The 12,663-nt window shown below is 51.8% G+C and overlaps 3 protein-coding genes across 3 annotated transcripts; 2 read left to right on the top strand and 1 right to left on the bottom strand.

The window, feature by feature from the left end:
- The first annotated feature begins 508 nt into the window (after positions 1 to 508).
- On the top strand, positions 509 to 3,978 carry PV10_00316 (uncharacterized protein). The gene is made up of 5 exons (XM_016364371.1): positions 509 to 1,151; positions 1,217 to 1,283; positions 1,342 to 1,463; positions 1,516 to 3,254; positions 3,317 to 3,978. Exons 1-5 carry the CDS (start codon positions 1,005 to 1,007, stop codon positions 3,528 to 3,530), a joined length of 2,289 nt encoding a protein of 762 aa, XP_016228020.1. The 5' UTR covers positions 509 to 1,004; the 3' UTR covers positions 3,531 to 3,978.
- Positions 3,979 to 4,254: 276 nt separating this feature from the next.
- On the top strand, positions 4,255 to 7,094 carry PV10_00315 (isocitrate lyase). The gene is made up of 3 exons (XM_016364370.1): positions 4,255 to 5,207; positions 5,266 to 6,317; positions 6,390 to 7,094. Exons 1-3 carry the CDS (start codon positions 5,004 to 5,006, stop codon positions 6,745 to 6,747), a joined length of 1,614 nt encoding a protein of 537 aa, XP_016228019.1. The 5' UTR covers positions 4,255 to 5,003; the 3' UTR covers positions 6,748 to 7,094.
- Positions 7,095 to 7,273: 179 nt separating this feature from the next.
- Positions 7,274 to 9,833, bottom strand: PV10_00314 (uncharacterized protein). Its single transcript, XM_016364369.1, has one exon. It carries the CDS (start codon positions 9,292 to 9,294, stop codon positions 7,720 to 7,722), a length of 1,575 nt encoding a protein of 524 aa, XP_016228018.1. The 5' UTR covers positions 9,295 to 9,833; the 3' UTR covers positions 7,274 to 7,719.
- Positions 9,834 to 12,663: the final 2,830 nt, after the last annotated feature.

The raw sequence follows: 12,663 nt of genomic DNA, 5'->3' as shown, positions 1-12,663 counted from the left end.
GTCTGCATGCAGCCATGTTCGCCCCCGGAACGATCTCCCAATCCGCATATCTTACCTTTACTGCCTCAAATCGGTGCCTGCAAATCTTCAAAACTTTGTTGTTCCAATCAAGAAAAAACATGTCATTCAAGGAGAAAGGACTGTCCCAGGTGCCAAGTCGCTTCAAGGACAAATTTTAAGAAAATTTAGACCATCACGCGATCGACTCGTGGAGTGTGCGTCACTCGCAAGCCTCAGTTACATTTAATTCAGATCACCGGTGTTGGCGTTTACACACTTTTTCTTAGAGCCCCTCGGCCCTAAAGTAGAGGGATATCACAGCCGATTGCCCTAAGCCGTTGGGGTTTGACCAAGCCTGAGACGCTCCGATTCCAGGTGTCCACTCAACTGGATCTGCTATTACATTGGGTCTGGGGCTGGCGCAAACGCCCACCTTCCCCATAATTTGTTCTTCTCACACTTTGCCCTTGCCCCTTCTTGCCCTTCCTTTCTCTGTTCAGTAGTACTTGCCCATTTTCCAATTACTCACCGCATTCTCAGTGCTCCTTAACTCTTCGATCCTTCTCTCATATCCCTCACGCTGCTGACATTACGCCAGCACTCCCACTGTTCACCTCACGCTCGCTGCTCACATACAAGGCCAAACGCCTTTGTCTCTATCTTCGTCTGCCTGACATTTAGTCTCGACACTTTTGCAATTCATTGTCCAAGCTTCTTCCTGCACCCTGAACTCTCGATTCTGACCCCGTATCGCCTTGCCCACACGCACCCCCACGGAAAACAGCCCGCGACGGCTGTCTCCCACCCTGGTGTCCACAGCGGGTCCATCACTACATCATCGCCCTTCCATCTCGTCTCATTGGCCTTCCACACCTTGTTAGGTCTCGAGACCGACATTTGCCAGACTCGATTGTTTGGTTTTCTAACCTGACTCTCTTCCTCCTAATCACCCTCACTCACCTTCGACTGTCGGCCTTGATCTCCAAGTTTACCTCCCTTTTGTCATGAGTGCGCCAAATGGGCACCATCGTAGACGAAGCTCATCTCTTGAGCGTCACCGTCAGGAACCATACTCTGCCCCCAGTGTCTACTACAATGACGAAGTCCTCCGCCAACAATTGATGGGTGCGAGGAACCGAACCTTATCCTCTGTAGGTTTAACACGCCTCTTCTTAAGAAAAGAGTCAAAACTCGTACTGACCATCGACAAACACAGTACATCAAGGCTGCTCCTTTGTCCCAAACCACCCAGGGTGCTTATCCAGCACGCCGTATCAGCCATGGTGCGTAACCTGATCAAATGACACCTTCCCACGATATACTGATCATCTCTCATCTCAGATGAATACTCTCAGTACCACCAAGAGCTGCTTATCGACGTAGAGCGAACTCTGAAAGATTTGATTGACAGGGAGGACATTGATGGCAACCAACAAATCACCATTGAGGATCAAGGTCCCAAGGTATGCCAACATGGAGTGGAGTCTGTGGTACAGCGAACTGACATTCTTGCAGCACATTTCCTTGGGAACTTTTGCCTCCGCTGGCTACCGCTCCACCGACGTTCGCGGAAACTACATGATCAGCAATTTACTTCAGGAGTTGACATTGGCACAAGATCTGGGAAGCAAAGTCGTCAAAATCCATCGTTCCCGCCTCAGTGAGAACCCTGTCGACAGACTTTCACGTCGCATTCGAGAGGAGTTCTGGAACAACCTGACCCGAGCCTTGGACGCCGACCTGATCGAAAAGGCCGGCAGAGACCCAAAAGACTGGACTGCTGATCCTCGGCCTCGCATCTACATCCCTCACGGCTGCCCAGAGCAGTACGAATACTACACACAGGTCGCTAAAGATCGTCCTGAGATCAGGCTCGACGTTTGTTGGCTGCCACAAGGCGACATCAGCGCCGAGTATGTCCGAAGCCTGAACAATGCCCCTGGAATTTTGGCTCTGGCCATGCGCAAAATAACCATTGATGGAAAGGAGACCCTGAAAGGAGAACCATTTGTCGTTCCCGGTGGTCGTTTCAATGAGTTGTACGGCTGGGACAGCTATATGGAATCCATTGGCCTTCTTCAAAATGACAAGGTCGACATGGCAAAGTCCATGGTTTACAACTTCTGCTTCTGCATTGAGCACTACGGCAAGATCCTCAATGCGAACCGATCCTACTATCTTACTCGGTCTCAACCACCCTTCCTGACCGACATGGCGCTCAAGGTCTACGAGAAGATCAAGCATGAGGAAGGAGCTCTTGATTTTTTGCGTTTAGCCATTCGAGCCGCCATCAAGGAATACTATAACGTGTGGATGTCTACGCCCCGTTACGACCCGGCAAGCGGTCTCTCTCGTTATCGCCCCGACGGCTTAGGCGTTCCTCCGGAGACGGAAGCTAGTCACTTCCTTCATATTCTTACTCCATATGCGGAGAAGCATGGCATGTCCTTTGAGGAATTCGTCCAAGCCTACAACAGCGATCAGATAGTTGAGCCTGAGCTCGACGAGTACTTCCTTCACGACCGGGCAGTCCGCGAGTCGGGCCACGACACTTCATATCGCCTTGAGGGATGCGCCGCCAATTTGGCAACCATTGACTTGAACTCTCTGTTGTACAAGTATGAGATTGACATCTCGTGGTGCATTCGTCAATACTTCAATGATCGCCTGGCGATTCCGCCAGAGTTCCAGACCGCGGCCAATCGCAAAGAGGGGTTTGAAACTTCTGCGACCTGGGACCGGCGAGCTCGACTTCGCAAGGCTCGGATTGACAAGTACATGTGGAACGAAGCCAAGGGCTCCTACTTTGACTATGACACAGTCAACAAGAAGAGAACCTCTTACGAGACGGCGACAACGTTCTGGGCCATGTGGGCAGGATGTGCCTCCCCAAAGCAAGCTGCATCGCTGGTACAACATGCACTTCCTCGTTTTGAGTGCTTCGGTGGCCTCGTTTCTGGTACCGAGGAATCCCGCGGTGAAATAGGACTTGACCGCCCCAATCGTCAATGGGATTATCCCTTCGGCTGGGCGCCACAACAGATGCTCGCATGGGGTGGCTTCATCAAGTATGGCTACATTGAAGAAGCGCAGAGGATGGCGTACAAGTGGCTATACATGGTGACCAAAGCGTTTGTCGACTTCAACGGCGTGGTGGTCGAAAAGTACAATGTTACTCGTGAACTCGACCCACACAAAGTCGAAGCTGAGTATGGTAATCAAGGATCGGATTTCAAGGGCGTACCTCGCGAAGGGTAAGTGGACACTGGCAGTGTTGAGGGTCAGTGGCAACATGCTAACCAAGAATGTGAATCAGCTTCGGATGGGTCAATGCCAGTTACGTTTATGGCCTCTCGTGTCTGCCGATGCATATGAGACGGGCCCTCGGCACCCTCACGCCATACGAGCAGTATGCCAAAGCGACAGAAATCAAACTTGGGGCAGACGAAACCATTGACGAAGGCTCGGATGAGTCAGTCCCCAATTCTTCTGACGAGGCTGAGGCGATCTTTAGTTCGGGCCCGGACTAGGCCGGCATATTAGGATCCGAGATCACCAGCGGATACTCGCGGAGATCTCACACTTTGCTACCTTACAACGTCCCTCGTGCGATTGAACTTTTTTGAGATCTTGAACCTGGAACCTGGACCGCGGCTTGTGTTGCGCGAGGCTTGTCAGCCATGATCTCAACTTTCGTGACTGTACCTCATCCCAGAGATTGTGATGGGCAACCCAGCGCCTGAGGAACAGACTAGAAGGGATTTGTCATGAGTCGAAAGTGGCCATGACTTTTTTTCCATGCATTCATTCATCGGAGGTTTCATGGTGAAATTCGGAGCGTGGGTGGTATATACCTTGGCACTTTTGTAGTGTACATATTTTCTCAGACGTAAAGACTCTAGTAGCTATAGTCCTTTTTTCGATCCAGAGACATGAAAGGATGCCGGCGCAGATCCAATATTTGGTGACTACTTAGAGGGTTTCGGCAACAGCTGCTTACAGTATGGAATCAAGGTTAACAATTAGCCCAGGTTCCGATTGCTTTTCGTAGGAGTATTAAGATGGCCATCTGTCATTGGCTGGAATATCCAGAGTCTCGTGGCAACTGGCAAGCAAGAGGCAGAAACGCGGAGATGTTACACGTGACTTGAGCCGAGGCATGGAAGGAAGGCGCCTCCGGTGGGTCGCCTCGACAACCCCATCAAGTGCCAGACTTTCGCTTCCGAAGGTTGAAGCAATGACTCAATCGCACTTCTTGGAACCTGACGCACGAGAGCAGGGCAACCGTTGCCCTCCAACACGAAGGAGCAAGAGATGGACATCATATGGACTTGGAACAGAGACATAAGATCACCAGAGCATCAAATCCCAAACCAGAAATAATCCCACGGCGTTGCGGATGAAAGGAACAAATCTTTGCACCAACTTACACGTCATGGGCACATGCAGATGGAATGACCTTCCAGACCTCGATCCCCACAAAGCCGATCCTGACCCGAACGCCTCACCAAGAGCTGAGCGTCAGCCTCTCACGAGTCTCCTCAAGTCCGGATTCTTCCCCAAACATGTACCAAGAACCAATGGCTCAACGTCGCTCTTCCTCCCTCCACCAATCCCAGCCAATCCCCCATTGGCCCGGGCATTTGCTCATTACCGCTAGGTCTGGAATCCATGGACATGCCCTTTTACCGTCCTCGGTGTCATGCCCCTCTAGGGATGGCTGTCACTGACCTGGGCTCGGCCTTTGCTCGTCCTGGCTTGTGCTCGGGTTTTTACTTAAACTCTTCCACATGCTCCTCTATTATTGAGTCATTCCTACTGACCAACCTATTTTTTGAACACTGAAGGTGCTGACATACCAATCGACTCTCCGCTCCCATCAGATAATCTCTCGGATTCTATTGTGCGTTATAGTGGCGAGCATTTCTCGACCTATATTACCTTGAACACGCCGTCTACGTTGTACGACATCAGCTTTGGACAAACTCATCGACACCGTCACCATGGGCTACATTGACGAGGAAGAAAGAAAATACCAGCAAGACGTTGAAGCCGTCAAGCAATGGTGGACCGACTCGAGATGGCGATACACTAAGCGACCATTTACCGCCGAGCAAATCGTGCAGAAGCGAGGCACCATCAAGATCGAATACCCCAGCAATGTACAGGCGAAAAAGTTATGGAATCTTGTCGAGGGCCGTTTTTCCGTGAGTACCCACCTCATCCCACCCGTCAATGTCGATATACTGACTCTTTCATGTCTAGACGAAAACCGCCTCTGCCACATATGGCTGTCTGGAGCCAACTATGTTGACCCAGATGAACAAATATCTTGACACCGTCTACGTTTCTGGTTGGCAATCCTCATCCACCGCATCCTCCACCGACGAACCCTCTCCCGATTTGGCCGATTATCCCATGAACACCGTCCCCAACAAAGTCCAGCAACTCTTCATGGCTCAGTTGTTCCATGACCGGAAACAAAGAGAAGAGCGATTGACGACCCCCAAAGAAAAGCGAAACGCCGTGGCCAATGTGGACTATCTTCGCCCCATTGTCGCAGACGCAGACACTGGTCATGGTGGTCTTACTGCCGTTATGAAGCTCACCAAACTCTTTGTTGAAAAAGGTGCGGCTGGAATTCACATCGAAGATCAAGCCCCAGGAACCAAGAAGTGTGGCCACATGGCCGGCAAAGTCCTGGTGCCCATCTCCGAGCACATCAATCGCCTGGTCGCTATCCGTGCCCAAGCCGACATCATGGGCGTGGATCTCCTTGCCATTGCCCGAACTGACTCGGAAGCTGCCACCCTCATCACCACCACCATCGATCACCGTGACCATGCCTTCATCCTCGGCAGCACCAACCCCAAATTGCAACCTCTCGCTGACCTCATGATTGCCGCTGAACAAGCAGGCAAGAATGGTGATCAACTGCAAGCAATCGAAGACTCGTGGATCGCGTCGTGCGGCCTCAAATTGTTCGACGATGCCGTGATTGATGCCATCAATGCTGGCGTGCACGTCGACAAAGCCTCTTTGATCGCCAAGTACAAGGCTGCTTCCAAGGGCAAGTCCAACAACGAAGCCCGCGCCATCGCCAAAGGCATTACCGGCGTCGATGTCTTCTTTGACTGGGATGCCGCCCGAACCAGAGAAGGTTACTACAGATACCAAGGTGGCTGCCCCAGCGCCATCAACCGCGCCATTGCTTTTGCCCCATACGCAGATCTCATCTGGATGGAGAGCAAATTGCCCGATTATGCACAGGCTAAGGAATTCGCTGATGGCGTGCACGCCGTTTGGCCAGAGCAAAAGTAAGCATTGCATCAGCATATACACTCCTGATCACTGTAGAAATCATAACTGACATTTGTTTTCTTGCACAGACTTGCCTACAACCTGTCACCATCCTTCAACTGGAAGACCGCCATGTCCGCCAAGGACCAAGAGACTTATATTCAACGATTGGCCGAACTCGGCTACTGCTGGCAATTCATCACTTTGGCAGGTCTGCACTCGACCGCACTCATCTCAGACCAATTCGCAAAGGCATACGCCCAGCGCGGAATGCGCGCGTACGGTGAATTGATCCAAGAACCCGAGATGGAGGGCAAAGTCGATGTTGTCACGCATCAGAAATGGAGCGGAGCCAACTATGTGGATAACCTGTTGAAGATGGTCACCGGTGGTGTCTCGAGTACCGCAGCCATGGGCAAGGGTGTGACCGAGTCACAATTCCACTAGTTATTTAAAACGGTGCGTTTACGCCAGACATGGGGATTCCTGCAGGAGACTTGTCAGGACGGACAAAACCCCATCCTGGATAAAGTTGGAGACAACCTCCAGCCAGAGACAGTGGATGAAAATATGTATATGATTTGACTCAAAAAAAGAGTCTGAATAAGTCAGTCCAAGACTGGTACAAAATCTATTATCTCTTGGACATGACAAATGTCATGGATCAAGGAAGAGGAAGGGGGCGGAAGGGCACGCCGTTAGGTATCCTGCCTATAATGTACTATGTGGCAGCCAGTCCAGTCCAGTCCTATTTTATATATCCAATGCAAGAATGTAAAATTGAACATTGAACATTGAGCAGTCATGGCCATAACCCAGTTGGTGCGAGTTGGTGCAACTAGTAAGGTTTATGAGTAATCTTGCTTGCCTCTCTCTGTCATTTCCATTGAGGGAAGAGAGATATGAGTCATCGTTTATCTATTGCAAGATTATTATGGCCAGTGAGTGGCTCAGAGAAGCATGAACAGGTTGGGTTCTTCAAAAAAGTACATTAGATGAAACACAATGTATCTCGGCAAGAGAGAGTTTCTCGTTGCTAGGGCATCTTAAATACTCGTTCAAAGTCGGCTGTGTAGCCTAGCCAGCCAGTCGTGCCAGTGTACCTTTGGACCTTGCACCTTGACCGTCAAAAAAACCTTTGTCGCTGTGAAACCTGCCTGTCTAGCCTTCCCAAGATAGTGCAAGCATCAAAATTCATCAAAACGTCGTAGCGTTCGTACAATGAACAAATTCTTCCACGAGTCCACGCAATGCCGCGACATGTGACCTCCGATATCAATGCATCCACTTCGGGTCTGCATCACTAACGCCATCCAGAAAGAAAGGGGAAAAAACCTTTTTGTCTTGAACACCAGACGAAACCCGTCAACTCCAGACACGATGACCGAAGAGTACAAATAAATATCCACCAAAAGTCTCTTACACACGAGCAAAAACCCGGTCCAGCTTGCTAAGCGCTCGTTTGTCCTCTCTGAAGCCGAGCTTCTCGCTAGGAATGTCTTGTGGGATGGTAGGCCGCCGCGTGCCACCAGGACTGACACTCCCTTGTCGCTCTGCTTCAGGTTCGCCCTGAGATTTCTCTGTTGGTAGGTTTGTGGCAATGTTGTGAACCAACGATGTGATGGTTGGAGCGTGGCTCGAAGTAGCCGAAGGTGTTTCAGGTTGTCGATTTTCACCCGTCGATTGGCCTGCCTCGGATGTCTCGGCTGGTCCGTTGGTTTGAGCCTCGCTGCCGTTGAGGGCGGCGGTCAGTCGAGGATCTATCTGGATCGAACCAGATCGACCCGAGGTACTATCCACTACTGGTGGGGGAAGAGACGCTGTGTGAGCGACTTGGCTTGGTTGATAGGGTGACTGAGCGGGTGCTTGCGCAGCAGGTGGCGCCGCTTGTGATTGATACGGCGACTGAGACGGGACTTGGCTCTGGTTTGTTAAGGGCGCAGAGGAACTGGAGCTGTATGGTGGCTGCGACGGATTTTGGGACAGATTTATCGGAGGAGGGGCTGAGGCTTGTGAAGTGTAGGGAGACGGAGGTTGTTGAGTCGCGCCGACAGGAGGCGGGGGGATTGAAGACCTCGACTCTGAACCTCTCTGGGGTCGCTGATCATAACTTGAAGGTGGAGCTTGGTGGCCGAGAGCTAGATGATGGGGTTGAGGGTGATGAGGTTGAGGAGGATGTTGAGGATGAGGATAGGGTGACGCGGGGTAGGCTAGAGGCGGGAGGCCTGGAGGCAGCGCTGGGTATGGCTGCAAGGCATAGTGCCCTGGAGGTGTGTGCATAGGACTGATGGGATAGAGATACGCGGGATGGGGCATATATCCTGGAGGGAGGTACGCCGCAGGGTGATGATGAGGCGGAGGTCTATGATAGCCAGGGGCACCTGGACTGACCACATAGCCTGGAGCACCGACCATTGGGGAGCGAGTGACAGCAGGCACCGACGACTGGTCGTTAATGGTGGACTCGGGATACATGCCTTTGGCAGGCTGGATTGAAGCCAGGGCAGGGTCGGTGCTTGGTTGTCGCAAGACTTGTGCGGTGGGATGCGAGCGGGAATAGTAAGAGATCAGATGGAGATGCTGGCCCTGAGAGGTGGTGATGCTGAAGGATTGCTTCATGAGACCGTCTGGCTTGTATCGATAACCATCTGGGCCCTCTTCACCGTCAGGTACCTCGTCATTAGCGCTGTCGGGCGTTTTGTTGGTTCTGTTGGCCGTAGGGGTTGAAAATGAGTTTCCTCCGCGCTTGCCCTCCATCTCGCGATAGGTCAAGAAGCTGCCAGAAACTCTACTGGCGCTCCAACTCTTGCCATCGGTCCATCTCCTCATGCCAGCTTCGCGTTCGTCCCATACAAAGACAGAGCCTGATCTAATGGACTGTCTTTCTTTCTCCGATAGCCGTCGCTGAACGCGGGGGAGAATGCCCAAGCGACATGCCTCGAACAGGATGATGGCATCCGTCGGCGTGCGAACATGGCCGTTGTATGTTTCCATTGCGACTTTGGTCGAGAGAAAAGATTGGGATAGTGGTTCGGTCCAGCCAGATGCGATCTCAACCGCGGCGGTTGCTCGTCTGGATCGGTCGTGGAAGATCGATGGTCGACCAACTCAAGTAGATGTTGGTCAGTGCAACTGGCGATCAGGGAGGAGGAGGTGTCGCTGATATCGGTGATGTCAGGCCGTCCAGGACGAGAGTAAGCGACCAAAGACTGGGGAGAAGGTGCTGACAATCGTGATACGTCTGGGACGATTTCTCGGTGGCGCGAGGGTCAGAATCAGGGTGAACGAACCAACGGGAGAGGAAGGGATGGATGTTGTGAGGGGACAGAGTAGGTTTAAGGCTGTCAAGGGACAAGAAATGCCAGGCAGTTTGGACAAGTCTTGGAAGAAGCACGATGCCGTGTCATAAGTGAATCGGTGCCATGGCTATGTAGAGGGGTGTTAATTGTGGGCTGTAATAATGTCTAGGATCCAGAAAATCCAGAAAGACTTGTAGTCAAGAGTCGAGAGACAAGAGACACAAGAGACACAAGAGGCTACAGAATTAAAAATGGCAAGTGGGAGGATCCTGCGAGGGTTTGGAGAGTTTGGAGCAATTGAGGTGGACCCCATCAGTGGAGGAAAGAGCCAGGGGGCTAAGAAACTATAGTCCTTGGTACTACGCATTCACGGCAAGCAGTGGCACCCTCCGACTCCCTCTGGCACCCTTTGGCACCCTTTGGCACCGTGGCATCCTACGGAGTACGGAGTATGCCTAGAATTGCTACTCATTGCTACTCACTGGCTAGGGGCCAAGGGGGAGTTATTGGCATCGACAGGTGCCCCAGCCACGCCAAGTGCCGAGTCTTGACTTCTCTTTTTGCCCAGGCGTGCCATCGCTCCGGTGCGAAAACACCACTCGTAACACCCCAAGTGTCCATGCCCAATAATGACCTCAAAGTTGGCTTGGGCCCCAAAGTCCCACCACCAAGCTTGGGCTTATGCTTAAATCATGGCCGCCACGCCCCCAAGTCACTGATCCGTGCACCCAACTCTGTCTGGGCATCTGGGCACTGGGTCACTGACAATCTGAGAGGCAAAAAGCCTGGGCTGAACAACGACAATGGATTGCCATGAAAGTCCCAAGGGCAACCTGCATGACTCGCAATACGGAGTACTGTATTCCGTATGATGCACACAGCAGGGTCTGTGACCAAGATCACCCAAGACCTCCCAAGTCTCACTAGTGATGATGTTGTTATTGGGTAGTTGCTCTTGAGTCTTGATTCTTGGTGTGGCCTGCAGCCCTGGCTCTTCAGGTTTTCTACCATACGTTTCCCGAGTCAACCAGTCATTGCAAAAGTCTTGGGAGTCTTGAGTCTAGTAGAAAGAAGACCGCAGAAGTGCCGACCATACCATCATTTCCATTGGTATCTGTTCCTTAGCTCAGGGATTCCGCCCAGCGAAAGGAATCTGGCCAAGTCCTCTCAAGTCTGTCCCGAGGCCCAAGCCACTGGGCCCTCCGCTGTGGAATCCTTTGACCCCGTACTGCGTCAGATTTCCCAAGCATCACGCCTTGTCTCTGTCACTCATTAAAGATTTTGAGAGTCGTGGTAGCCTCCTTACAGTGGATGGTCGCAAGATTACTCCTCCGATTTGTTCCCACGCCACGTCCATCATCCTAATGCCAGCTACGGAGTACTAGGAGACCTGCCACTTCCTGAATCATGCTGCCATGTATGCCAATTGCCACTGACAACTTCCTCCAAGCCTTCAGTCAGAACAAATTACGTTTAGCGGCCCGCTAATGCACCATTGTTTAATCTAAACAATCCTGCTCAGTGCTTGGCAGAACACGAAGATCCACCGGGAGGAAGGACTCGGCGCCACGGCTGGGCACACTGCCATTTTTGATTAGCGGAACATGAGTGACTCTCGCATTCTATTGCTAACGAAATGGTCCGCTCTCCGAATATTTGTGGTAGGCGGCCATTAGCCACTCAGTAATTGAGGCACGGGAGAGCGATATCGCCTACTTGGTTTGTCTTGTTCGAATCTAGAATCAAAAGTGAGTCAGTCCACCCTGTCCTCCATGACTTGTAAGACTGTCGCCTAAAAAGGGCCCACGATAGATAGACGATTCACGATCCACGCCGGGCATCCGGCTATCCGAAGTGCAAGTACAATATCTCCTCCAGGCTCCTGCACAATCTGATCAGGGCTTGGGTCGCCCCGTCTGTCCGCACCATCAAGTTTCAACACAGCACCCAATACAGTATCTGTATCTTTTCGTGCTGTTCACCATGATTATTGCCCAACACTCTCTTGTCGGCTACCATTGCATGCACCTGGTCAACTAGCGTTATCTCGCCTTCCCAATGGCCTCGGCTGGACCGAGTTTGGAACAAAGCCAGGAGCATCCAGTCGTACGCTTGGTAGAGCTGGGTCCGCTTTTCTTCATCTACACTTATCAATCACAAGACCATAATCGCCACTAGGTGGATTCTCTGACTACGCCATGGCTCTTGGTGCTTCTTGGTATCTCTTGGTCGGGACACTTCTTGGTTGCGCTAGGCCCCGTTGGTAGTCTGGGCGCCGGTGTCACACCGTTTGGCATGGCTCGGCTTTGACCAGCACCCGTCGACACAAAGGTCGAGCTCTAGATCGATTCCTTGTTCGCGCAAAATGGTTCTCTTCGTTTTGAGAACATCTACAGTGCTGGTGAGGTCGCCCTTGGTGAACGTTTATGAGAACTGAAATCCTTTGTGACCACCAGAGACAGGCGAACGCCCAAGTGGAAGCAGCTGAAACTCGTCCGATACCTGTACACGCTAAGGCTTAACCACCTCAAGGTTGTTAAGCATGATTCAAGCCACCAAAAGTCAATTTCCAGGTCATGCCAAGGGTGAAAGCCCTGTGTGCCAATGCTTGGCAATAAGTTTGTTTGGCGAGTCCTGGCTGCCAGACCAAATCATATTGACGAGGCACTTCTTGGCACTTCTTTTCCTCATCTCATTTGGACATCAGCTTAGCTGCTTCACATCCTCCACTTTGACCGACGCGTCATTTTGTTGCAGAAGCTCATCTCCCACTCGAATTGCCAATGCTTGTGCTATCTTGACGCCAAAGGCCACGTGTTGCACTTCCTCCGTCGCCCCAACATGCACTCTGCTCTATCGCTCCTAGCTCTCGTTCCTAGCTCTCGCTCGGGTTACCGTAGGCAGCTAGCTACTTCTGAGGCTACCACCTGTCATATCCTACGCGATCGGAGCGTCACTAGTGCAGTCCAATTCCTGCCCAGGCCCAGCACGCCGTATACTCATACTGTGTAGTCAGTCCCCTTGATCAGTGAGTATTAGTGCTGACTCTCCGTTGCCTCATTAC

This window comes from Exophiala mesophila (genome assembly GCF_000836275.1).
Source record: "Exophiala mesophila strain CBS 40295 unplaced genomic scaffold supercont1.1, whole genome shotgun sequence".
Taxonomy (NCBI): Eukaryota; Fungi; Ascomycota; class Eurotiomycetes; order Chaetothyriales; family Herpotrichiellaceae; genus Exophiala; species Exophiala mesophila.
This window is presented reverse-complemented; position numbering and strand designations above follow the sequence as displayed.

What these genes read in the sequence shown, in the direction of transcription:
- PV10_00316 (XM_016364371.1), top strand. Translation starts at nt 1,005, where the DNA reads ATGAGTGCGCCAAATGGGCACCATCGTAGACGAAGCTCATCTCTTGAG. An exon ending in TTGAGGATCAAGGTCCCAAG is followed by an intron (nt 1,464 to 1,515) that starts GTATGCCAACAT and finishes ACATTCTTGCAG; the next exon opens with CACATTTCCTTGGGAACTTT. An exon ending in AAGGGCGTACCTCGCGAAGG is followed by an intron (nt 3,255 to 3,316) that starts GTAAGTGGACAC and finishes AATGTGAATCAG; the next exon opens with CTTCGGATGGGTCAATGCCA.
- PV10_00315 (XM_016364370.1), top strand. Translation starts at nt 5,004, where the DNA reads ATGGGCTACATTGACGAGGAAGAAAGAAAATACCAGCAAGACGTTGAA. An exon ending in TTGTCGAGGGCCGTTTTTCC is followed by an intron (nt 5,208 to 5,265) that starts GTGAGTACCCAC and finishes TTTCATGTCTAG; the next exon opens with ACGAAAACCGCCTCTGCCAC. An exon ending in GCCGTTTGGCCAGAGCAAAA is followed by an intron (nt 6,318 to 6,389) that starts GTAAGCATTGCA and finishes TTTCTTGCACAG; the next exon opens with ACTTGCCTACAACCTGTCAC.
- PV10_00314 (XM_016364369.1), bottom strand. Translation starts at nt 9,294, where the DNA reads ATGGAAACATACAACGGCCATGTTCGCACGCCGACGGATGCCATCATC.